This window comes from Platalea leucorodia (genome assembly GCF_965183815.1).
Source record: "Platalea leucorodia genome assembly, chromosome: 2".
Taxonomy (NCBI): Eukaryota; Metazoa; Chordata; class Aves; order Pelecaniformes; family Threskiornithidae; genus Platalea; species Platalea leucorodia.
In genome coordinates this window covers 26046436-26072508 of record NC_138824.1, presented here as the reverse complement: position 1 = coordinate 26072508, position 26073 = coordinate 26046436, and the positions used below count along the sequence as shown (strand labels likewise).

General features: G+C 35.2%; 1 protein-coding gene across 4 annotated transcripts in view; it reads right to left on the bottom strand.

Annotated features, from left to right (window-relative positions):
- Positions 1-26073, bottom strand: part of NBEA (neurobeachin) — a gene marked incomplete at its 5' end in the record, with an annotated part of 522572 nt that overhangs the window by 319441 nt on the left and 177058 nt on the right. For 3 of the 4 annotated variants that reach the window (XM_082332788.1, XM_082332786.1, XM_082332789.1), the window contains 8 exons: positions 7581-7676; positions 9066-9234; positions 10958-11065; positions 12364-12494; positions 13614-13794; positions 16220-16243; positions 23079-23232; positions 24729-24946. In XM_082332788.1, coding sequence (XP_082188914.1) covers positions 7581-7676; positions 9066-9234; positions 10958-11065; positions 12364-12494; positions 13614-13794; positions 16220-16243; positions 23079-23232; positions 24729-24946 — 1081 coding nt within the window. The remainder of the gene's footprint in view (positions 1-7580; positions 7677-9065; positions 9235-10957; positions 11066-12363; positions 12495-13613; positions 13795-16219; positions 16244-23078; positions 23233-24728; positions 24947-26073) is intronic. The other variant, XM_082332787.1, reaches the window with a different exon arrangement.

Sequence of the window (26073 nt, the reverse complement as noted above, 5' to 3'; positions counted from 1 at the left end):
CTTTTATGGTTCTCATGATTGTCATTCATGCCCTTATAACATTTCGCTCAGTTTCTTGAAAACATATGTACAAATAGATTTTGAGGAAGAGGGAGCCATGAATTTTGTCAGGATTTTGTGGACGCAAAGGATATTTTGACAGGCAATGAAATTAGTCCTTTAGTCCACTTTGCATAGTTAAGACTACTACCCTTATGCAAAATATTTAGTTTAAAAATAGTCTGGAAATCTCTATGCTACTACATTAGGAATACAAACAACAGTGTAGCAACATACATGGGTTTATGAAAGGCAGGTCCTGCTTGACTAACCTGATCTCCTTCTATGACAAGGTGACCTGCTTAGTGGATGAGGGAAAGGCTGTGGATGTTGCCTACTTGGACTTTAGTAAGGCCTTTGACACCATCTCCCACAGCATTCTCCTGGAGAAACTGGCTGCTCATGGCTTGGATGGGCATACTCTTCGCCGGGTAAAAAACTGGCTGAATGGGCGGGCCCAAAGAGTGGTGGTGAATGGAGTTCAATCCAGTTGGCAGCCACTCACAAGTGGTGTTCCCCAGGGCTCGGCACTGGGGCCAGTTCTGTTTAATATCTTTACCAACGATCTGGACAAGGGGATCGAGTGCACCCTCAGGAAGTTTGCAGATGACACCAAGCTGGCTGGGAGTGTTGATCTGCTGGAGGGTAGGAAGGCTCTACAGAGGGATCTGGACAGGCTGGATCAATGGGCCGAGGCCAACTGTATGAGGTTCAACAAGGCCAAGTGCCGAGTCCTGCACTTGGGTCACAACAACCCCATGCAATGCTACAGGCTGGGGGAGGAGTGGCTAGAGAGCTGCCCAGCAGAAAAGGACCTGGGGGTGTTGGTCAACAGCCAGCTGAGTATGAGCCAGCAGTGTGCTCAGGTGGCCAAGAAGGCCAATGGCATCCTGGCTTGTATCAGAAATAGTGTGGCCAGCAGGACTAGGGAGGTGACAGTGCCCCTGTACTCGTCACTGGTGAGGCCACACCTCGAGTACTGTGTTCAGGTTTGGGCCCCTCACTACAAGAAGGACATTGAGGTGCTGGAGCGTGTCCAAAGAAGGGCAACGAAGCTGGTGAAGGGTCTAGAGCACAAGTCTTCTGAGGAGCGGCTGAGGGAGCTGGGGTTGTTTAGCCTGGAGAAGAGAAGGCTGAGGGGAGACCTTATCGCTCTCTACAACTCCCTGAAAGGAGGTTGTAGCGAGGTGGGGGTCAGTCTCTTCTCCTTAGTAACAAGCAATAGGACAAGAGGAAATGGCCTCAAGTGGTGCCAGGGGAAGTTTAGGTTGGATATTAGGAAAAACTTCTTCACTGAAAGGGTAGTCAGGCATTGGAACAGGCTGCCTAGGGAAGTGGTTGAGTCTCCATCCTTGGAAGTATTTAAAAGACATGTAGATGTGGTGCTTAGGGACATGGTTTAGTGGAGGACTTGGCAGTACTAGGTTAACAGTTGGACTTGATGATCTTAAGGGTCTTTTCCAACCTAAACGATTCTATGATTCTATAGAATACCCAGAGTACTGTACACCTATGAGATCAGAAAAACTTGAAGAACTTGTCTTCAAAGAAAAAAAGCTATTTGTGCAACTTTTTAATACAGTTTGTTCAGTCAAGAAAAAAAATCAATAGCTTTCAGTCCATCCACAGCATATACCTTTAAGAAATTAGTTTTTAAAAAACTGTTCTTTTACAGTGGTTTGGCAAAAATACAGACAGTGATATCAAGGGAGTTCAAAAGCCAATCCATTTTTGATAAAATGTTGTGATAAGCTACATACTGATTTTCTTCCCACAGTATCTTATAAGGTGCATAACACTGTTGCAATGCTTTAATTTCTGAAACACTCCTGAATAATGCTAAGTGGAAACATCAACTGTCAACTGAAAATATCTTTCCATTATTTGGTTAACATTAATTGTGTTCTCAGTAATTAAGAGACTGCCAGCTGAAGCGTAAAAAAAGATTATTCACACTTTTCCGCTGCTGGAGATCTGGAAGCACCATTGAAAGAAACAATAGTCCAATAAACCTTGAAGGTAGGGAAGGATAGCTTCAATAATGACCAGAATTGAGAAAACTCATCTTAAGTGATTGTGACCACCATAGCTAAAACTACTTCAAATTCATAGTTGTAATTTAAAGAGGATACTTGGTTTTACATAATAAGGCTGATTAGCTACTATTAACAGAAGATACCATGCTCCTCTATTTCTCCTGTGTCTTATTCCAATGGGTAGATATTTCTTTTCTCAAAATATGTACTGATTACCCTCTACCTGGTAAGAGAAAGGGCTACTCTCAATTTTTCAGTCTTGACTTCCACACATTCCAGACATAATAGAGATATTTTCATACCAGTTTTGGGAAAATATCCCTATCTTAGCAGAGAAATCAACCCAGAACAAAACACTATTTTCTAAACTATTCCCATTGCTGCCATTCCAGAAATACAAATTTCAGTATTTTATCCTCAATTCACAAGGGTAGCTCTTGCTGACCAAAGGGACAAAGGTAAAGAGCGTTAATGATGTCTTGACTAATACAATTTTATCTTAAAATGGCTGTGGGAACTGGCAAGTTCCACTTTCAGAATATGCCATTAAGTTAGATGCCTTATAAGAGTCTTGATAACCCTTCTACAAAGACCTGAACCTCCTCTGACGTTAAGATTAATTTCATGTATTTGCTTGCAAAATAAAACAGAAGAAGCTTGTGTGCCTTCCGCGGGAAGTAGCTTTGTTTAGTGGGACTATCTTCATCCTACTGAATTTGAAAGGAAGCTTTTCAACGGACTTGGAAATCATCTCCCATCACCACGAGTAGAGATTAAGCTCTAGCACTGCTTCCCTACTAAATACAACACAGCTAGGATTTCTCACACAAGATCTTTGTGGAAGATGTTGCTAAAGATGTAAGGCAAAGATTTTTATAAAGGAGCTTGCTAGTACTTCAGACTGCATGAACAGTCTCCTTTGAGGATCTCAAGCACTCAGCAGGCAAAAAAGGAGACTTGACTACTTATAAAACAAAAGAACAAAACGGAAAATCCCCTCAACCATACAATGAAACAAATCAGTATTCAAAAATACTTTACAATGGAGGACAGTGCAGACTAGTGGCATTGCACACTGTTAGGTAGAGAAGAAATAACAGGCTATTGGAGGGACAATGATATGCATCGCTTGGATTTATTAGATGCCAGGTACAAAGGGAACACGCCTGCCAATCATTAGGTTGAAGACATGTAATTGTTCAGACGGATATAAAGTTCCTACTTTCAAACCATATACATGTAGTTCTCATAAAGAAGAATATGTATCTATGAACATGTATGTAACAAATTATAGCTATCTATGGGATGGGGATATTACTAAGGCACATAATATCATTAGACTGGATTAAGTGTCTGAGATCAAAGAATTTCATGCCAGATTTTGTCATAAAGCAAGTTTTGTGTCTGGAGTTCAGTTAAGCCTAGTTAAAGGAGTCACGATTAATCTGACCAAGGCAGAGGTCTACAATGACATCTATAGTGAGTGGAAAGAGATAGGGATTTCTAGTGCCCAATTTATCTCTCTTTTACATAGATCTCTAAAGCAGGCCAGATGAATTGTACCCTAAATGTGTCCTAACTTCTCTCCACCTATTACAAAGGGATGACTAGCTTAGACATTAATTCACTACTGATATATTCCAGAAAGTACAACTCACATAGGACTAATGATTTTGAGAAAAAAACTGAAGATCTAGTACAGAGCTTTTGGTCGTACTGCAATACCCATAGTCACAGAGATAGCGAGAATGATAATGTTGCAATTATCTTTGACTAGTCAGGTGAAAACAACTCTCTCCTTCTGGCAAAGACATTTTTAGTGCTATTCCCATCTTTACTACCCCTCCTTATTTTAATTATGCTGAAGAACTTCTCTTCATCACAGTCAGTTGAAGAAATCTGATGAACCAAAAGGTCTGTAGGCCAGGTAACTTTTTAGACCACTTGACAGGCTCTTCCATGTAAATAATTTTTGGTTTAAAGTCTCCATTTTGAAATCTTCACAAATGCAGAGAAACAGCCATTTGACATCCCAAAACTCTAATTCATTCTAATTCTTTGGTATTGTGAAAAGAAAGAAGCAAGTCTGGCAACATTTACTTTTGTAGGACTGTGTTTCTCTGACATTCTTTAGATGCAAGATAATAGTTGTGATCTGCCATTTTCCTTGAGACCGTGATAATAAATTACTCCAAAGAGTAATACTATATACGGCCTAAACTGATAAGAGAGAGAGAGCTTTCTTTTCATTTTGCAAGTTCTGCTTTGTCTGACTAAGCACAGACTATTTTAGAAGTATTGCAGACCCTTTAAAGTTATCAAAAACTAGTAGGAGAAACCCAAGCACTTGTGACAAGCTTATGACAAGGAGTAAATCTACAGATATAGACACACTTTTCTCCTCCCCATGGATCAGCTTAGGAAAAAGAAATATAGAAGTATAGAACATTATAAAGAAATAAACATTTTTATTGTTAAATGGTAGTCATGGGCACAATCAGTTTATTTTTTCCTTCCTGGGTGTGTCCTTTCCCCTTTAAGCACAATAAGATAACATATAGCTTGTGAACAATATTTGATTAACGGTAAAAGAAATATTAAATCCTTATTTTACCACCTGCAAATATTTGTAAGTAAAGGTAGAACATATTTCTCTGCAAATCATATTTTAAAGTTTTTTAATTCAATACTACGTTTTATTTGTATATAATATCGTCAATAAACTAGGCATAGGTCAACATTGTATATGATGAGAACGTAAAATTTTCATATCAAGTACAATGATGCTTAAAATTCCTGCAACCTGCACTTGACACGAGCTGTAGTTGCTCATAAGAAGCATACACCAATCACATACTGTAATGCGCCTGAGGCAGGTAGGGTCACACACAGCCTTAAATATATTTTAACTAAAGGTATTGTCCCATGTAGAGAAAAAAAAAAGCATCACTAAGAACAAAATCAATACCTGGTCAGATAATTAGATTCCATCCACTAAACCCAGATTTCTTTCAAGCAGCCAATCTCTCTCCTTTGATTCATAGAGATCTGTCCCAAATAAGTCTTGTACAGTTCTAACAATAATGATACAATTTGCTATATTGAATTGGACTGACAAAGAATGAATCCTTTACATTTATTTAGTGTCATGTGGAATGACTGAAATATAGAGGCTTTACTTCCACGTAACAACTGAATTTTTATCCATTTTCAATAAATAGGATTTTGCTTTCAAAATATGTATTTACTTTTAAATGCTACATTAAACCACTCTATAATATGTTAAAATACCTTAAAATTTAAAATAATACTCAAGTATTACATGCTTGCTGCCAACATCTGAAAGCATGTGAGATCACTAAAAGGAAACCAATTGGCTTAGCCACTGGAATGAAAGATTCTTAAAATGACAAAATAGGTTTTGACTTTTAGCCTTTTCTGACAGTGTTGGCAATTTTTTTTCATTTCACTTCCTGCTAATGTTGTTCAAAACTGAGGAACTGGGTTCAGAATATAAAAAACAAAAACATTTTTCTTCTCTAATGGGTGAAGCAGTTAGGTATAAGAGGCTGAGACCTCATAGAGTTAAAACCTTGAAGGATGTGATGATATCAACAAATAAAATAACTAACTACAGATAACATTTCCTTTATTGAATATTTTTTTTCTAAAGCCAAAACACTTTTATTTTGTATCCTGCTCACACTTTTACTTTAGCTCTATTGTACTATTTTAAAAACAAAACTATATTTTAGTTGAACTCAAGGTAAAACAAGTACTATAGACAATAGTACAGAAGACACAATTCTTAACAAATGCTTTATATGAAATATTTTGGTGAGTTTTTTGGCTGCCTCCATTTCTTCTTAAAGTTTTTTTTCTGCTTTTGTTACATATATTTTATTCATGTGCTATATGTGAATAAGAAGCAAAACTGGTTTTCCCCTCCTTTTGCCACCCATTATATCAAACGTCAAACTTTGTACAAATAGCAATATAATCTCATTTATGTTGCATAATTTATTTTTATTGTATCAAATTTAATAAAAATTAAAATGTCTTTAAATAACTGTGTTTTGAGGCAGTCTAACCAATCCTAGTTTTCAAGCAAATGTGGTTAAAAATAAAATATCCTATGCCTGATACACAGAAACATGCTCTAAATGCAAAAAAAAAAAAAAAAAAAAAAAAAAAGGATGAGAAAGCAATATTTAAGGAAGTTTTAGGGGTTTATTCTGTACAACATAGTAATGTCATACTCTTCTGAACTAAGAGCAAGCGATTCCTTTTTATATCAATGATGGATTAAATCATACAAACGCAACTATGTCACAACAAAGAATATTACATCAGCAAATTGAATGATCAAAAATATTTTTTTTCTTTGGATGGCAGACAATAGTCTTATTAATCAAAATCACAAACCCTTGCTTACTAGTTGTTAGAATTTAAAGTGATTTATGATATACATATATGCACACACCAAAGTTTAAGAAATGCCAGATTAACATAGTGATAGTTTAAGTTGATGTCATGAATTTTTTTTGAGAATTTATAATGCTCCCAGAACACCTTATGATACCAAAGTAGGAAGTTAACTATTTCTGTTCTTTATAAACAGGATGCAATTTTAAATCTCTTAGGCTTTTTATAAATCAATCTTTTTACCCATTGAGATTTTTCAAAATTACACCAGGAACTTTTTCATCAGATTAAATTTTTTAACCTATTTTACATTTCTGTATTCACAGCACAGTGCATGCAAATAAATGGGGAAATGTACATGCAAACTTGGCTGAAGTTACACTCAGGTAATGCTCTCTTTTCCAAGTAATGACATCTGAAAAACATATTCCTACATTATATAGTATCTATTAAAACAAACAAACAAAACAAATCAGGCTCAAAACATATAATTGTTGCTCTGGTCACAAAAGCGGTTTCCTTCAAGAAAAGCACAGCACAGCACATTAACTAACAGGCATAAAATAATTCACAATACATACAATATCAGAGGTTTACATACCATCAAGAAGGCAAGGAAAAAAGCAAGAAAGGAAGGCAAAAGAACAGGAAAGGATATGGGGAAAGGGAATACTACAAAAGTACTACATACTTTATGTGGTATCCCATATTTTTCAAATAGGCCTGATATTATTTTTATGGACCTAATATTGTAGCAGAATAACCACAAATCAAAAGCATTTAAAATTTCCTACATCCATTCCTTCCTCCTGACTGTTTTTTTTTATTTTATTTTATTTTATCTCATTTTATTTTATATTTCATAATAAGTAAAGTTAATAAATGGTAGTAAAAGTGGGAAAGAAATTTCCTAGAAAAATGTAGGCAGGAAGTTAAAGTTTTAAAGGTATCATCAGGTCTGATCTCCATGTAACCTGAGGCGTATACTTATTTATCAACAATTACATCACAGTTAGTTCTTGAATTACATTACATTAAATAAGAACACCCAAACAGGTTAGGAGATGATGTTAATATTACCTTTGTAAAATGAGTGGGCAAAGCTCTGCTCAGGAATTAACTTGGCAAGGAATCCATGGTTCAAACTTGGGTGAGGGATAGATGGTATGACCACAACTGTGGAGAAAATCATGGAATCAAATGTGAGCCAGCTAATATTCATGTGTGGCCTGGTCCACTGTGGATCCATGACAGATATCCTATCTCATTGAAACATGCAAATATGGTATTATCAACAAAAAAATGCATTTCTAAAGGAAGAAAACAAGTTCTGTATCAAGAGATAGGAAACAGCATACCTATTATTTGGGCACTTCAAGAGCAACATTCATGGGGAAAAAGAGACACAGATAGATAGATATATATACACACGCACAGAGGCAAGACAGTCATGGGTGAAATAGTTCACTGAAACTATCAGTTTCTTAGTGCAGAACCATAACATATAACCAGGAAGGCACAAAAAACTTATGATTTCTCATAATTGACTACGTTCATGTAGCATATTAAAAATGGAAAGCCTACAAGCACAGGGACTTGAAAAAATATGTGTAAGTAGTAAATCAAAACATAATGATGAATCAGAAAATAATGACTAAATGTAAATATGACACAAATTTGAAGATAAATTCTATGAAGAATGAAAATTAGCAACTCTCTAAATGAAGAAAGTAAGTAAAAATCAATACAAGAAGAAAAATATACATAAAGAGCTTCATGGACAAATCCAGTTACTGTTTTCAGCTCAGAGTTATAATCAATCCAGTCAGACTTGAAAAAACCTACTGAACTGACAGGGTAAAATATTTGAAACAAAGCAGGGTAAAGTTTGGATCCCTAATTTCTGACGGGTTCTGACAGCTAACAGACTCCCTCCATCTCAGGCTGAAAAACACATGCTAGTAAAAACCACTACCATTAATAAAAATCACAAACAGTTCAGTCAAAGAAGGCAATAGAAATGCTTCCTTCTTATTGTATTGTTTCCATAGGCTTTTAAATGCAGGCACCAACACAGCAGGACTCCAAGAAAGTACTCCACCACTACCCTTGGAAAAACCTCCTCATTCAAACAAAAGGAGTTCACATGGGCAAACAGCTGTGTTTGCTATTTATACATTTCATGGTACAGAGTTAAAGATATCTGTTTTTACTAAGAAATAACAGATTCAGGAAGTTGTGCTCATCAACTATCTTGTACTTTACAGCTTTAACTCCATCAGGCACCCTGTTTCTTTTTAATTATTTTCAAATTAATGAAAAACGGCATAAAAAAGCAATATGCAAATGAAAATTAATTATACCCTATAAGCAAATATACAGAACAACTGAAATCTCTGAATGTATGTTAAAGAACCAAATGATTATAGAGGAAGAAAGTAGCAAGTAATTTTCTATTAGGATCTTAAGCTATTCACTAAAAATACTTTGTAGTAAAATAAATACAGTTCTAAAAAGAATCTGCATATCAAAATGAAAAATAACTTTTGAAGAAATCAAATGTACCTGTACTTGTTGGTGAATTTATTTCTTGTCTGATATTTCTACCTGCCTGGCTCCCAGATCTTGCAGTTTCTCGTTGTGGTTCTAGTATATCACGGTATTTGGAGACCATCAGAACGGAAATAAAGTAGACTACTGCCAAAGCTAAGAACTGAGCCTGTTTGCTGTCATCCTGTGTTGGAGAAAAAGGAACAGATTATAATATCGGATATTTCCATAGAATTTTCACACAAGACCATCACAAGGCTTTATAAATAATACCTTTCTGAAATGTTACATCTGTTAACATAGTAGTAAATGGATTATGTAGAAGATTTAATGGATTTTCAGTGGAGTACTATGCACACAGCATGTATTAAGTACTGAGTCTTACAGGTAATTTGGCAACTACACAAATCTCTGGGACTGTGGAGTCAATGGGCTTTTCAGTCTAGAGGCCTGATTCTGCTCTGAGAGTGATTTCAAGGCTTCTCAACAGCAAGGGCAACTGACACTTGCTGCCCCAAAGATAAGACTCTGAAAGCTGCTGCCACAAGAAGGTAAGAGGTACTACTGCTGAGAGGGAAAACTAAGCTCGTTGATGCTTTTCTAGCTAACACTGGATGCGTAAGCAGGCATAACAGCTTCTGGTAGCATGTAAAAGCAGGAGGGATATGACCATTGTTTTTCTTCCAGCAATAAATCCCAGATTGCACATTCCGACTTCTCCTTCAACAGGATTGTCAGCAGCAGTCCTACTTTACCAGGGCTCTGGTTAAGTAAATGACAAGACCATAACAACTTTGCTGTCTTCTTTTCCTCGCATCCCACGTAGTCTGCTCTTTTATGGCAACTACCATCTATGGCTTAGATATCATCCTGACTGAGATAAAGTTGCTGTAGTTCAATTGAAATATCTTTTTTTATTATTATGGTGTGAAACCCAACACAGCAGAATTAAGACTTCCGCCTCTATCTACTCCTGTAGTGGTTTCACCTTGTCTCAACTCCACAGATATGCATTTTCTATTACAAATCCAGTGCTTGCTTTCCATGTTTTCTTGGTGTTATTTAATTTGGCTGCATGCCTTTGCAATTCTTAAAATAACTAGAAATTGTCTTATTAAGTTCTTTCACAGAAATGCCAGAAACAATATTTCCCCTATTCCCTTCTCCTCTAGTTAAGAAAAGAGTAGGTGACAGAAGATCTCCACCCAAATTCAACCTTGCCCTTTCAAGATGCCATCCTAACAGATTATTTTTTTCTGTGTGTCAAATTCTACCTTCTTCTTTTTAAAGCTATTTCAAACTTCAGTCTTCACTTCAACCCACTCAAACTTAGGCTGGAGAAGTTTAAACATAACGTATCTACTTGTGTATATATAATAATAATTCCTGTTGTACTACTTTCAAGAACAAACACATTGTGGCACAGTTTTATGCTAAAACCAGTTGCAGACAAATCTGAAAAACATTTATATATATATTTATACGTAGTGTATATATATGTGTTTAGCAGAAGTAAAAATTGTCTTTATAAATCAATTTGCTGCAGTTCTGTAATACATATAATAAATCTTCCTCCTACCCTGGTTGGACAAATAGCTGACACCTTTAGTAATACAGTTTTAGTCAACATAGGTCGTAACTGATTTATTCTGGCTGTGATAATTTGGCTAATATAATATCAAGTCTGACTGTTAAACACAGTTAGCTACTAATCTCAAATAGCTTACCCATATGATTTTAAAGTGCAGAAAGTGGCTGGTAGTTACAAAGCCACGAGCAGATGGTTTGCAGATAATATACAAAATGCAACACATGAAGGATATTTTTAATTCCAGTACAATCAAAATCTCTTTCAAAATATAAGTGATGATTTTGCAGAAGAAAGAATTACAGCACATGTTACTCACCACATCACGAAAAACAACTGCTCGTAGACGATTAATATCAACATCCTGAAGAAGCCTGTCAGGGTCTTTTATAGGAGAAAGATTGCCAGGGACATTTTCAAGGGGAGTCTAAAAATAAAAAGTAGTGAGATTTTTTTTTTCCCCTCCAAATATCAAAGTATTTCTGTTAGAACCTTAATTTGATACCTTTTTAAGATATTGCATCAATCTTAGATGCTTTTTTACTACCAATGTACTTCCAACATTATACTCAGACAAGGGTTCTAGAATAAAGCAATGTTTTTGAATTATTGTCTTAATACTAACTATTTAGATATAAATTGTTACATCTTCCCTGTATCTCAGAACAACTGTATCTCTTCCCAGAGTTAAAATAATAATTTGCACACAAAAAGTTATTTCAGATTACAGTTGCTTCATAGCAGTACAATAAATTATTTCTAATAGGTGTGTTAAAAACAATGAGCAGAAATATTTTAAAAAATCAGTTTATGTTCATTTTACAGAGAATTATTACAGACTACGTACAGAATAACTGCTGTTATTACAAAAGCATAGAGTAGTATGCTTCCTTTAAAAAATGATAATGTATTACAAATGATGCCTAAACACCTAAAAGTCTCTTTATACTGATTTGCTTTGCACTGAATATGATAACATGGAGAAATGTAATGTTTTTGTGAGATTTAATGAATTAATATTGTAAAAGGAGCTAAGCTTGTAAATGTTATCTGGAAAAGTCTTTAGAGAAGAAAACACACTGAATTTAGTAATGAAAATATAGTAGTAAAAAATGGAATCCTTTACATCATACAATGTGTTGTATTTTAGTCATGGGCTGTGCTAAATTCTTTGAGATTTTAGTTTCAGGACTCCCAAAAGTCTTAAAGCTGTAAACAAGTTAAAAAAAAAAAAAAAAAAAAAAGACGAACAATGAATTAATGAAACTGGAAAAACTAAGCTGTAACTGAATATTAAACAAATTTCATTCCTCAAATCACATAGAAAATTCTGATGTCTAACATGCATGCAAAGGACTGTTGAAGTTACTGGGACTCAGATGTTCCACCAACAAAGATGCGATTGCAGGATTTCATCAAAACTACAAGCGTCCCGACAGATAAAAAAGCTATGCAGGTATATACGACAGATGTGAGTAAGGGGGCATGGTCTTTGAAGTAGTCCAAGAAAGAGTGAAAAAGTTGTTTAAAATTGGTCCAGTCATACTACTTCATGAACGTTTTCTTGTTTCAAATAATGCCCCCCCACATACTTCTCCTTTAAGCCAGTTAATAGCCAAAACCTAAGCTTTTGCCAAATATTTGAGAAGGCAGTTACAATTATTTTCTGATCCTATAAAGCAGTGGTATAGACTTATTGCTGTTGGTAACTGAAAACTGGGTTACCTTGGTTGCTGCTGATGCAGTTACACCCTGAAGAGCGTCTTGAGTTTTACTGCTGATTAATGACGTCTTGTTCACTCTCTCTCTCTGCCTTTGCCGACATTCTAAGCAGTTTCTCACAGCCACGCAACAAACTAAAAAGAAGTTATGAAAATGCTACAAATTAGCATACTGTCTCATTAGCATAATCATATTCAGAACATCAGTTAGCAGTCTGTATATCTACTTTGATATGTCAATAACTACGTCCAAACAGTAAGTGCAACATAGTTCTCACATTAGACTCTCTGTCGGTACTAAGAAAGTATTATGGTGACTTATTAATTTCATTCTTTAGTTGAACAACTAAATGTTTTATATAACTGCTCTTTCACTATATGAAAATTTGAAAATTATTAGTTCTTGAACTGGAGCTTTCATATGTTATTGATCGGTTATCAACACTTAAAATCTGAAAGTACTTATGTACAGCTAGGATAGAAAAAAAACAGTAGCTGGTAATTTAGAATTTGATGAAATTGATCACTGAGAATAAACCACAAGTTTTACACTAGGAGCAGTATAATTATCAATGACCTAATAAGTGGTATGAATAATAACAGGACAAAATCTGAGTACAAAAATTATTCATCATTTGAGAGATGAAAAAGTATATGGGAGATAACATTAGCAAAACAGCATCATGCCATATGACAGTCAAAATTTAATGTTCACAAGGATAAAGTGATATAGTTTGCATAGTTTGAATTATTCATAAATTGTTAAATTTCCTAAATTAATTGTAACAGTATATAGCAAATAGTAAATAGTGAAGAAAGGTGCTAGACTATTGCAACATATATTAAGGTCTACAGAGTCTGCACATGCATCCCATGCTTTTAAGCTTACATATCCTATAAGTAGTCTTCCAAATCCATGGAGACTTGGATAAGGAACCCTGCAACAGGCAGGTAGCAAAGCAGTTTTAAGAAAAAAAAAAATTCCATTTACTTACTTGTATTTAATATTTTTACTCCCCTAAAATACACACAACTTGAAATACATAAGGAAGAACAATTTCAGACATGTCATTTTAACTTATTCTTGCGCCTAAATTGAATCAACCTTAAAACTGTACCAAATCACTAATAAATGGGATTTTTATTTTATCACATCATAGTCAGTACAAGTCCTTTCCTACGTGTCACTATTTGATCATCTGTAGCTCACTGATCTGTAAGTAATTATTTAATACATACTGTCTGCCGACTTACCAAGCCTTAGGCATTGTCGCATTAGACCTCCAGAAGACATGTTTTTTTCAGCTTCAATCTCACTAAAATTTAGAGAACTGGCAAATACTAGTACATCAACCATTGCCATCAGACGGCTGAGAAAAGTTACTGCTGTCTCCGCTGACATTCCTTGTGTCACTTCAATATTTTCCAATTCAGTCTTTAAAAGGAGATAATTGAATTAAACAGTTTGAACACAACTGAAATATAAAGACAGCACATACACATACAAATCTAAATTGTTATGCTTAATGAAAAATACATTGAAAAGTTATTTAAAAATCTCCTACTATTACTATTAACTGTGAGTGAAATTTAAAGTAAGACAGCATGAAGAGTGAGAAAATTATTTACATTTACATGCTGTAACAGATGAGGAAAAGTCTAATATAAATGAGAAAGTTATTAGCAATTACATAAAGTACGGCCAGGTAGTAAAACAATGCACAGTATATAAGGGTGCAACATAGTCTTACGTTATTCCATAAGCTAAACAAACTGGCAGGTAACAGATGAAAGTAATTACACTCTGTATAGCTTTTACATTCCTTTAGCCAAACAAGTAAGTGTGAGGAGTGGAGTGGGAAAAATTGGACAGTTTTGCCCCGTTTCCAGAAATTGGTTATCCTTGGGAATGCTTATACCATATAGGAACCTGACAGAGTCCAATTCTCCTGGAGATCAGAAGAAGGTATGTTTACTCCCTCATGACAGCAACGGGGGGAAATAAAAACATGACAAGTTATATGGCACGCAGCTCACATTTCCTAAAGGTTGGCCATTTCTTTCCTAACGTAGCGTTGGACTCTCCTTAATGGGAATCCACAGAAAAATGCTGAATGAGCTCAATATTTCTGAAATCTAAAAGGGGGTCATGTTTTTCTCCAAAAAGATACTTAGATGTCCAGAGTCATGTTTTCAAATGCATTCAGGTGTCTAACAGTGCAGATAAGTGCGTAAATCTAAGTTTAACTAAAAAAATAAGTAGCTGTTTAAACACGTTTACCTCTGGAGCTAGGCAAAATAGAAAATGGGATTTAGTACTTGACTGTGTCCACATTTATATGGCTAAATACTATTTTAAAAATTGTTTAGAGATGGCTGATTCTTATTGATTGCCAACAAGATTTCAGATTGCAGGGCTTTTCTGAACACAGAGTTCAGTACCTTTGAAAAGTATTACTTTCGTTGTGTTTGGTTTTATTCATTTGCTTTGAAGTATCTATGAAAAAGATTCAAAATATATTTTGTGCTGTTAAAGACCATTTCCTTCCAAAGAAAAAGAAATACAGAAAAATAAAAAATCCTTTAGTTCCATACTTCTAAAAAATTAGTATCCTCACTGATGAGTCACTTCTCAGAATATTTTACATCAAAAATTATAAAAGTGCAAACTGTGCCAAAAAGTATTAAGGAAACAACTGTTTTGAAAGATGAAGGATATAATGTGGCATGTGTCACCACAATGATAGATACCACTTCATTTAATTTCTCTTAAGGATGTAACATGTTGGTTACATGAGTGATTTGGGAAGGGCTGTCATCTGTCTGATCTGCCCAATAATATCAGAAAAATGGTAAAACGACAACTCTCAGAAGAACTATTTCCAGCCTATCTTCTTTAGCCAGGTCTCCCCCACTTAGTGTGTGCTGTGTTCCTACTTTTTGGAAAAATAACTTGCTGGTTTTTTATAACAGACTGAAACATCATTTTTGAAAGCACTCTTCCAAAGAAAATAGATTTGCAAAAATCTATAGCCATAACAGTCTGCTAGAAAAACGCATAGGTGGTTACAGAAACTTGAACTTCGAACTCATGCTTGAAATTACATCAGGCTTGCTAGCAGCCAATTGACTGCCTGCTGTTGATTTTTCTCAAGCTTCAACTGTATTGCATCAATCATACTCTTAAATCTCCTCAGTATATCTATTTTTTTTTTTTGCAAGTTATATAATAAATTCATTTTATATAACATTTTACCAAGATTTCTGCAAACTTTGAAATAAAAAAAAGATCTCTTTTTTTACAAATCTTCCTAAAATTCTGCTGGATGGAAGAAAAAAAAAAGGCTGACATTTTTTTTACAGCAAAACTTACCATTAGTTCTACCTGTTCAATACAGCACATTGATATTCCAATAATGTTTAAAATAAGCTCCATTGTTGATTAAGCTGCTTTCAGGTATTAGCAATATTTTAGATAGGTGTAGCTCAAAAACTCTTTAAAAAGTGAACTGATCACAATTTCATGACTACTCAGGATACTTTAAGAGCAATAACAAGTCTCCCATACAATTAACATGTTCAGGGCCTAAAGAGTTTTTCTATTGACAACAACATTTATAACTTAAATTAGCTCACAAACCTGCCTGCGTTCAGTCCAGTAGCTAACAGTAAGCATCACACTTGAAAATGCACTAAGTTACTCAAGGGAAACATGTTAGGAAAAGTTAACGATTACACCCAATATATTCCTGTTCACATCCTACTATATCATATAGGAAAATAATAATAATAATAAAAAGCAAAAATATTAAATGATCAAAAATAAGGTATTTTTGAAAATGCAAAAAACTGAAACTTACAGCAGCAATACTAACCTTAGAACCCTGGACATGCAACAGACAAAACAGACAACAGATCACAACAATAAAAGAAAAAGAAAATTATTTAAGTTAACTAAAAATACAATGTAAAATTGAAACAAATTAGTATCTTGGAATTAGATACTTGTTTAATTAATAATTAGAAGAGCAAAACATTTCATCTCAGCATGAACATTTGAAAATAAAGACTTCTAAGAGACAGCTATGCACAAGGAAAACTGTAAATCTTGTATTATTATGGAGTTCATGTAAACACTGATTCTTCCAAACCAATGTACATCTTTTATATAGTACATAGAGCATTTTTATGAAGCAATGTAAACCAAAGTAATGTTTTCACTGATTATATAGAAATAAAATGAGCATTTTACAACAAGCCATTTAACTGAAATGTAATAAAGTAGTTAATCTTTGTATGAGGAGGTTAATATGTTTAAAATGCTTTCACAAAACAAATGTAAATCACAAAAAGCAAACTGGTTCTTCATGCATAATGCTCCTTCCTTTGAAGCAACATATAGCTCATTATACATATTACATTTGGTTGTGATTTCTTCAACCTAAACCAATATCATACTGGATATTTGAATGCTTTTGAGCCACAGGAAAGACAAAAAAAAAAGATTCACTAAGCCCTTGGGACTGAGTTAGTCTTCAAATGTCAATGTTCACAATTAAACAGCTATGTAAAATTGTTATGTTTTAATTTTAGGTAGAAGCACTTTCTCTCTTATCACAATGGGCTAGGAATTAATCCTTAAGTTTTCAGTGGTTATGTTTTAAAAACAGAAAGAAACCGAGTTTTCAAGTGTATGTCAGTATTTTTGTCATTTAAATAGTGGAAAAAACTAATCTAACAGAAAGAAAACCAAACAGCAAAAAACTGCTTTCTTTGTTTTGGAACAGAAAATACCATGTTCAACCAATTTTAAATGTGTCTTCTGCTTTTGAAGCTGGATGCACCCTGAGAATTAACCTGTGACTATTTTCCTCTAGGTTACTAGCTGACAATTTTTACATCAGCGTGACACTTGATTCTCAGAACTGTTATAGATCACACAGCACCTGTGGCATCACGTGAGTCATGAACATAATAACAATAATGCTAACACTATACATAGGACATACAGAAAAAAATCTCATTTTAGCTTTTAATCCACAGACCTAATAAGGCTGTCTTTAAATGTTTAATTGAGTTTTGTAGACAGCCGTTCATATAACACCAGCAGCCCTCAGATCACAATTTGAAACCTGCTGTTTTCAATGCTGCAAGCAAGAATTAGAATTATAGAGTTCATAGACTAAGTGGAAAAACAAACTAGTTGCAAGGGGTCTGGAAATTTACTCTCAATTGTCACACATATTTCAACTCCTCAAATTTCTTTTGCCTTACTCAATGTCCTCAAGTCCTTGCCACAACTGCTACCCTTGTAGTAAGAAATGGTTATTTCAAGTTCCTAGCTTGTACACAGTGTTTTATCTGGCAACCAGCTGCTATTAACAGAAAGCATCTTCTGCAAACCTTATTCCTTACAGCTCCCCAAATACGCTTTTTCACGCTTGTAAACCATCTTAAAAAGGTCTTCCTTACAGCTATAATTAAAAACAAGCCTCAAAGACCTCCCCCACAGAAAGAAAAAAAAAAGGAAATCAGTATTTTATATTTTATGACCTCCCTATAATTTTGGCAGAGTTATCTAATATCTCCCAATTTAATAAGCAAGACATCAGAATCAACAGTGGAACACACTCCAGCTTATACTGTAAAACAACAAAACTAGTTATATTGTTTTCTTAATATTTGCTTCCACTTCAAATAATTTCACACATACAATTGACAACCCTTTAAAAACACCAGCATTTGAAGCAAGTCCTTGTACAGACCCTGAGACAGAGGTGGTATAGAATTGAAATCAAGGGAAATACTAAAACATGTGGGAATAGATTACTGTGAATGACAGTACACTTTCCCATGTATTCCACACAAACCTATAACCTTCACTCTACTCTTCAGTCACTCACAGATTTGTGAGTGGTTGTTTTCACAGCTAATGCGTTTTTTCTTTTCTTCTTCCTATTCATATTTAAAGGCTCCTATTCACAGCACCATTCAGATCATCCTAGTCTGGGTTGAAAAAAGCAAGGCAAAAGGCATATTTCTATTACCAGAATTCAATAGTGAGGAAATTCCATAATTAAGTTCTGTTCTATAGCAGACAAGGGATCATGGAGTAATTTTCCACCCAGCCCACAAGAATTGCCATTTCACTACAAATCCTAACTATGCAAAGCAAAAAGCCTTTTTGAAATGGGAAATTCCCCAAACATTCATCTTTTTAAAGAAACTGTGACAGTACTGCTTTTTCAGAAAGGGAGGGAACACAATACGGAATCTGTTGCACAAAAGGAAAAAAAATCTGCAATTCCTCCAATATTCTGAAAGTCATTTTGCTAAATTTACCCCTTGGTTCTTTTCTGCATATGGCCTTATTTAATTCAAGCATCCAATATCCAGTATCCTTGCTACTAATGAGAAATAGGTGAAATGCCTTTAAAAAAATGAGAGGCAATGGGACACATGTAATAACAACTAACTCTATAGCAGATTGTTGAGAAGAGAGTTTTGTAACAGACATTTAGGCTGGTTCAAGAACAAGCAGCCCAGGATGAGGCCTCGCTTGAACTCAGACTGACACACTGAAGTCAAGGAACTGTGGATAGGTAGGACTGTGAGATCAATAAAGGAACTATGTGTCTGTCATCTTCTCCATTAGAAAACACGTAAGCTACCTCATAAAAAGAGGCTGGATTCAGCTGCAGGTTAACAATCCCCTACAGGGATCTGACTGACCAGCCACTAGATGTCTACATCAGAGACAGCTGAATCATTTGCTTCTGTTGAGTAGATCTCCATTGGCTAGAAATCTAGTTTACATATAAGTACTTCAAGTGGATACCTAAATTTACCCTGTTCTCTTCCTGAATTCCATCCTGGTTTATCATCCCAAAGTAAAAGGGTGAACTGTCTGTTCTATAGCCTTTTTGCTCTCATATTTCATTATTCCAGACCAAAAGGTAAATTAATTTTTAGAAGTAGATGTAAATTATGTGTCCTATGCCACAAATACAACACACGGGGAGGAAATAAGTATGAATTACTACTTTAAAATTTCAATATGGGCCCAAAAGCCTTAAGTGGGAATATTTGAGAGTCATGAAAGATTCATGAAAGTGAAAAAGGAAGAAACGAAGTAAAACAAGCTCTCACTCGTTGATAAATTGAATATATGTATTCTACAGGTTCTACAAAATGTGAGGGTTTTGGCACCCCAGAAAAGCTCCACAGAATAGAGATATGGAGAATCAGAGGCTCTCAAAGACAGACAGACTAAACGAGATGAAGACTCTATGGATTCAAACAAACAGGCACACCAGGAGATATGACTCAAGCCTACAAAGTCATAAATGTAGATGAATAAAGACACGATTAACCACTCCTTTCATAGCATAAACAGTAAGGTACATAGTGACTTTATACATTTAAGCAGGCTTAAAAAAACAAAGACAAGAAGTGCTTCAAAGGTTATATAATTAGTCAGACTCAATGCCATAGGATATTATGGAGGCTAAAAGCATAAGTAGCTTCAAAAAAGATTAGATAAAGTCTAGACGAACAAATTCCTCAATAGTTATTAAACATGACAGCCCGGATACCCTCTCTAGCTGTTAAAATCCTAAATGCCGAAACAAAGTATCATTAGAACAATGAATATGCTTGCTTAGACTTCTGTATTTTGATATAAGCTGTGAACAGTCACTGTCGGAGGCAGAATGCTAAACCAACCGGGCCCTTGGGCTGACCCAGTAAGGCAGCTTATGTAACACGTGGACAGCTTGCTTTTGCAAGAGTAGTGCAATACTGCTTGACCGGACTTGTAATACCATGCCTAGTTTAAATTACAGAATCACAAAATCACACAGAATCATAGAATGGTTGAGGTTGGAAGGGATTCATGAGATGCAACACACAATTTGGACTGTATATCTTGCGGAAAAAACCATTCATTAATGTAATTAACTAAAACACAGCAGGTACCATCTGAAAATCAAGAAACACTTTTTTGCTGTGAGGGTGACTGAGCACTGGCACAGGTTGCCCAGGGAGGTGGTGGAGCCTCCATCCTTGGAGATACTCAAAAGCCATCTGAACACAGCCCTCAGCAACTGGCTCTAGGTGGCCCTGCCTGAGCAGGGAGAGTTGGAACAGATAACTTCCAGAGGTCCCTTCCAGCCTCAACCATTCTGCGATTCTGTGATTGAACCGGTGAGGGAAAAAGAGTATTGGCTCTTTCCTCCCTTGAGAGTTATTCTGGCAGAAAGTGTCACTAGAAGGCCTGTCGTAAGTATTTTTATGCAGTGGAGATGTTATATAAATCTTCCAGCTTCAGATCTCTTCTCTCTTTCAATTATCAGCTCTTGGAAGGAGAGGAGTGAGACAGAGTCTTTTGTAACTGATTGTAAGCACTGGACTACTTTGCCCTTTCAAGGCTGAGAAGAAATATATTCCTAACCAGCAGTCCATCCACTTTCTCCACAGCAGTTCAAGGATGCAAAAGCATTAGAAGTCTGAGAATCAGTACAAAACTTCTTTCATTCATCATGTGATGGATATTCAGCAGTGGTCTGATGCCCAGCAGGGCATCTGGTCCCTTCAAAACTATGATGCAGAACATTATTGAGGAAGAGCACCTTCTCTAAGAAGGAGGAAGGATGTACTGGGCTCTTTGTATCTGTCACAATGATGAATAAATCCACCTTCCTGCTAATGTTTATGGATAGGCAATGATGGAACAGGAATGGACTTGAATAGGAGGGAAGAAGCTCTCTGCTAGGTGGAAGTGATTAAGAAATCATCATCTAGATGGTAATGGTTATTTCCATGTGAAGTTAATTTGTGATTTTATTAATTACTTCTCCCAACCCTCCCTGTACGTCTGGGACAAAAGTAAACACTTTTTTTTTCAGTTTCACAGAGTAGGATTAATTCAGTTTGAAGCCAGCTACCGATCATTTAGTGAATTAGTTTATTTCACAATTTATTTTTATTTTATTACCCTAAACAGATGGCAAAATTGAGCATTTAAGTAATACATACAGTAATACATACAGTCCCCATGTAGTGGAGAAATGCATGCATAATAGACAAATTTGAAAATGTAGTCTTTTGTATCAATGCATGAAAATCACTGCTATTGTACCAAGGCAGTATCAACACACAATATTTTAACAAATGGATGTGTAATTTATAAAGCCGTATCAGCGATCTATCTATGCACACACACACAACATATATATTTATTATCCCGAATAGAGGGAAACGGTGAACTGCAGAATATTTATTCTATAGAATGGCTCTGCAGTGTCATAAACCAGGATAAGAGCTAAAAACCACCAAGACCATTCAATGGAATTGCAGCCTAATTAATGCTGTGTCAGTTTTATATTTTTATATAAAATATGGCAAAGAAAACATCTTCATTTTCAAATGATGTCTAAAAGGTTTGTTTTAAAAAATATCTTGCAATGTCCTTTTATCTAAAGACTGGTAGTACAGCCTGCATCTCAAGATGGCGTGGTGTGTACTCTCTCATCTTCGTCAATATTTACAATGAAGCACTCGCAAAATCTTTTATTAAGCAACCTTGATGTCATTCTTATGCCTACAGAGAACTAAAGTCTTTCCTGTGAATCTTGCACTTTTGCTTATAGCAAATATTTTCCCAGTTAACACAGTGAAAATAGGAAAGACACAGCATTTAACCATTAATTGTCTGGCTGAAAGTCATAATGTTTAGCTAATTTCTAGTCCATACATTCATACCTTTCAAATAAAATCATGCAAACCAGCTTTTTTCACTAGCTAACTAGAAGTAATAGTAGAGGCAAAGTAAAGTAATCTCAATTGCTGAATGGCTAGAACAAGGAATTGAGCTTTTACTTCCAAACTACATTTGTAACCTCCAATGCCTATGAGCCATATTACTTCAGAGGAGCCTCTTTTTTCCTTCTCGGCCTCATTTTCTCTCCTTTCAAAGACCAACACTAACTGCAGATGCTTATGGGATGTTCAAGATAAAACACATAGTATGAAAGAAATAGTTACAGATACTATATGCACAGACAAGGCATCACATTCAAGTACTATAATTACTATTGACAATAATGCAATATTTACAAAATATTTCTCCCTTTTCCATGAAGCATTCTATTAGGCTACTCTGCTTGCCTGAACTGTGATGACCTAATAAATTATAACTTACTAAGAACATCGGAGTGGATAAAAATATCAGCCTATTTCAATACAAGATTAAAAAAAAAAAAGGAAATGAAGGTCAGGACCTGCTGAGGGAAGAAGTAAACAGAGTAGTGAGGAGATGACTTCTGGTATCATTTGGCATGCAAAGAAATGGTGGCCATGCAAAACAGATTTATGAATATCAATGACTAGCCATCATAAAGCACGTAATTTTGTTACAGTAATCATGATTCGTAACCATGATCTTAATGGTCTTTTCTTTCAAACTAAATATCAAATATCTATGAAATATTATTCTTACTTTGTACTACTTCTCTAATAAAATCAGCATTTCAAATGCAAAATATTATAAACACTCTGTTTATCAAAGCTTAACAGTTTCGATTATAAATTTAAATTTTTTGAAGGAAATAGCAGAGACGGGACAGGAGCCTCTAAAGAAGAAAAATCAGCTGAAAACAGTGGTTTGTATTAGTAAAACCAATTTCTAATATGACCACTAGGTGGAAATATTGTACTTACAGTTGGGGATGTGGCTGCTGACAGCAATGGTAAAATTCCTCCACAAGCAATAATAATATTGTCTACCATCTGGGAAATGAGGTGTATTGTGTTGTGTACAAAAATAATATTTTCATTACTATTGACAAAGTCCATCACAGACTTTGTGGAGTGACTGCAAGAACAGAAGAAAGGATGGGTTAAAAACAAACAGTTAAAGTAAAAGTTTAGATAAATTTATTCTTTGCAACCAGATCATGAATGTTTCTTTGATATAAAGGAAAAATGTTGTCTACAAAACTTCACATGTAAATTGTCTAAAAATATGAACAGGACCAGTCTAATGAACACATTGATTGCTATCTATTTTCACACTAGGATTAGTTTCAGATACCCAGTTGAGAACAATGTCTCATAACCTTTTATTCCCGTCAACCAGTACTTCACTTCACAGGCAGTTCTGCTGAAAGCAGTGGGGTTCTTTCTTCTTTGTGAAAGTTATTATTTAATATTAAGAGTTCACCACGTTGCACCAGTGACATTTGAAGCACCCTTGATAACACCTAATGATAACACTTGATAGTGTTTCAAAGGAGAAACTTGATAATATGGTGATATTTTGATTTAATATTAACTTTATTAACTAATATTAAATTTAGCATTAGCAACAGATTTGCAAGCCACAGATGCTAATAAGATTAGCTGAAATCTCAGCAGCTCCTAATTGGTGAGAAATCGTTCCATGAAACAGTCACTCCCCAAAAATATAAAACACTGTGAAAATATTGAGGAATACTCAGTCTATAAGTATGTTCTTTTCCAAAAACAGCATTATTGCCAGCCAACAAAAAAAATTTAAAGGCTTCACTTGAAGATATACAAACTGAACTTTAATCTCCAAGCATTACCTAAACACAAAGTACAAACCCCTCCCACATATTTGGCCCAAAAAAATTATCAACATTGTCTATTTCCTAGTGACTATCACAGAACAGTTCATCAAACTGGAAATTAAATGCAATATAAATTGGTCCTTGGATATAACTATGTCCAAGTTTTCTGAAAAAGAACTATTCTGTCCTGCAAATTAGATTAAATAGTGTCTGTTACATCTAAAGGCTCTGATAACAATAAGTTATTGAGTATCTCTCTTAAAGTGTAGAAAAAACCTAGGAAATCACATTGCTGTCATAAAACATAACATAAGCACCAAGACTATGTATAATCAGGAGCTGGCATGCAAAAAAAAATTGTCAACTAGAAACAGTGATTCCTTAGAAAATGTTATAGGAAAGAGTTTTTATTTATAAGGTTTGCAGGTAAAGAAACTCTCTTAATTGATCGGTTGAAAAAAATGGCCATTAGCAGACACACAATTCCCCATGTCTGAAACAGAAGCAGCAGATTTGAATGCTAAACATAAGCTCAGTTTAGTTAGGTATGCGTGAGTTACACAATCTCTCAAGAAAACAGAAATTGTTACCTGTGAAACAGAGCTGTTACAGGCTGGGAAGGGGTGAAAAGAGAAGATACAAGATACAGAAGGGCACTTCAGCTTACACCAACTCTTTCCCTTTCCACTATCCCATTAACATCTCCTCTACAACACATCTAATTTTTCCTTGTTGATGGAAACATAAAACAGGAGTTAAAGAAGAAACAACCACCTACCTTCTCCAAACATGCACATCTGTTTCTAGTGCAAAAAGCAAGTCTGTTAGGAGCCGCTGGTGCATAGGAGACCATTTAAACTCTGGAATACGAAACATAGTTGTGCGTGGGCCTGGACTAAACTGTCGTCGCTGCTCTTCCGTCATTGGCATTCCCCGAAATCCCAAGTCAACACGTAAATCCCGGTCTTGCTGGGTGACAGATCGACCCTGTACTGCCTACATCAACAAGAAGTTCAAAAATCATGTTGACTTTTTGTAATGTGTTTTTGAACAGATCACAGAATTTGAGAAAGGATGGGTTAAAACTGGACTCAAGCACAAACTATAGGAGATAGTTATTGATATTCCAAGGCAGGCAGTGTTCTTCAGTAGGGGAGCTGCTCCAATTCAAATCAATCAGCACTGAAGGGCTACGGCTGGCCTTCCTTTCAGCTATTCACCAATGTTTCACACTCAGGTTCTTCACTTGAAGTATTACAGAAAAGACCAAATGCATCACGTACAAGGTCAGCAGTGACAAGACTTTTTTGTAGGAAACAACTATTTTTGGTGCTGATAACACAATTTTCTTTGAATATTTGACTCAAAATATGGACAAACTACACAGTGATGGCTTCAAGGAATCAGTGTACTTTTAGACAGCTCCTCATTTTCCAAACCCAATTTATTTATCTGCTCTTTTTAGCAGGATCATTAGAGAATCACGTCTAGTCTCCCATATCTCATTTTGCAAGTTTTGTTACACTTTGTTAATTGGTTAACAGTTTTATGGATCCTCAGGACATTCTTTAGATTCTCCCAACAGGTGGTAGATGGGAATTTCATTCCCTTTCAATACGTACATAGTCATGGCTGTTTCCACTTGGTGATTAAAAACAAAAGTAAAAGACACATAGACTATATGATGGAGAATACCATGAAGGAAAAAGTAGTAAAGAACAAACATTTTGACTGAATTTGAGGTGAATAATCATAACAATGAAATTACTTGTAATGTGCAACATCTCTGAAAGGCAGAAATATAAAGTCTGATCCTTAAAATTATTTTAAAGTGACTTTAGATTAGCTTAAAACTGGCAAAATAGAAAATATACTTGCTTTGCTCACATATTCATTCCTGATCTCAGCATACTGTTTCAAATTTGGACATTTGAAAGCAAAAAGACATTTATGAAATATTTGTGCTAGCAATGTAAAAATGGACGTGGCATTGGAGTTGAGCAAGAAAGCTTTTTAGATCTTTAGTCTGATTTTGATCTTCTGTAGGCAGCATTTTGAGAGCAGGGCAGGTTTCCTTCATTCAATTTGACCTATTGGGATCAAAATTGTTACTGTTGCTTTAA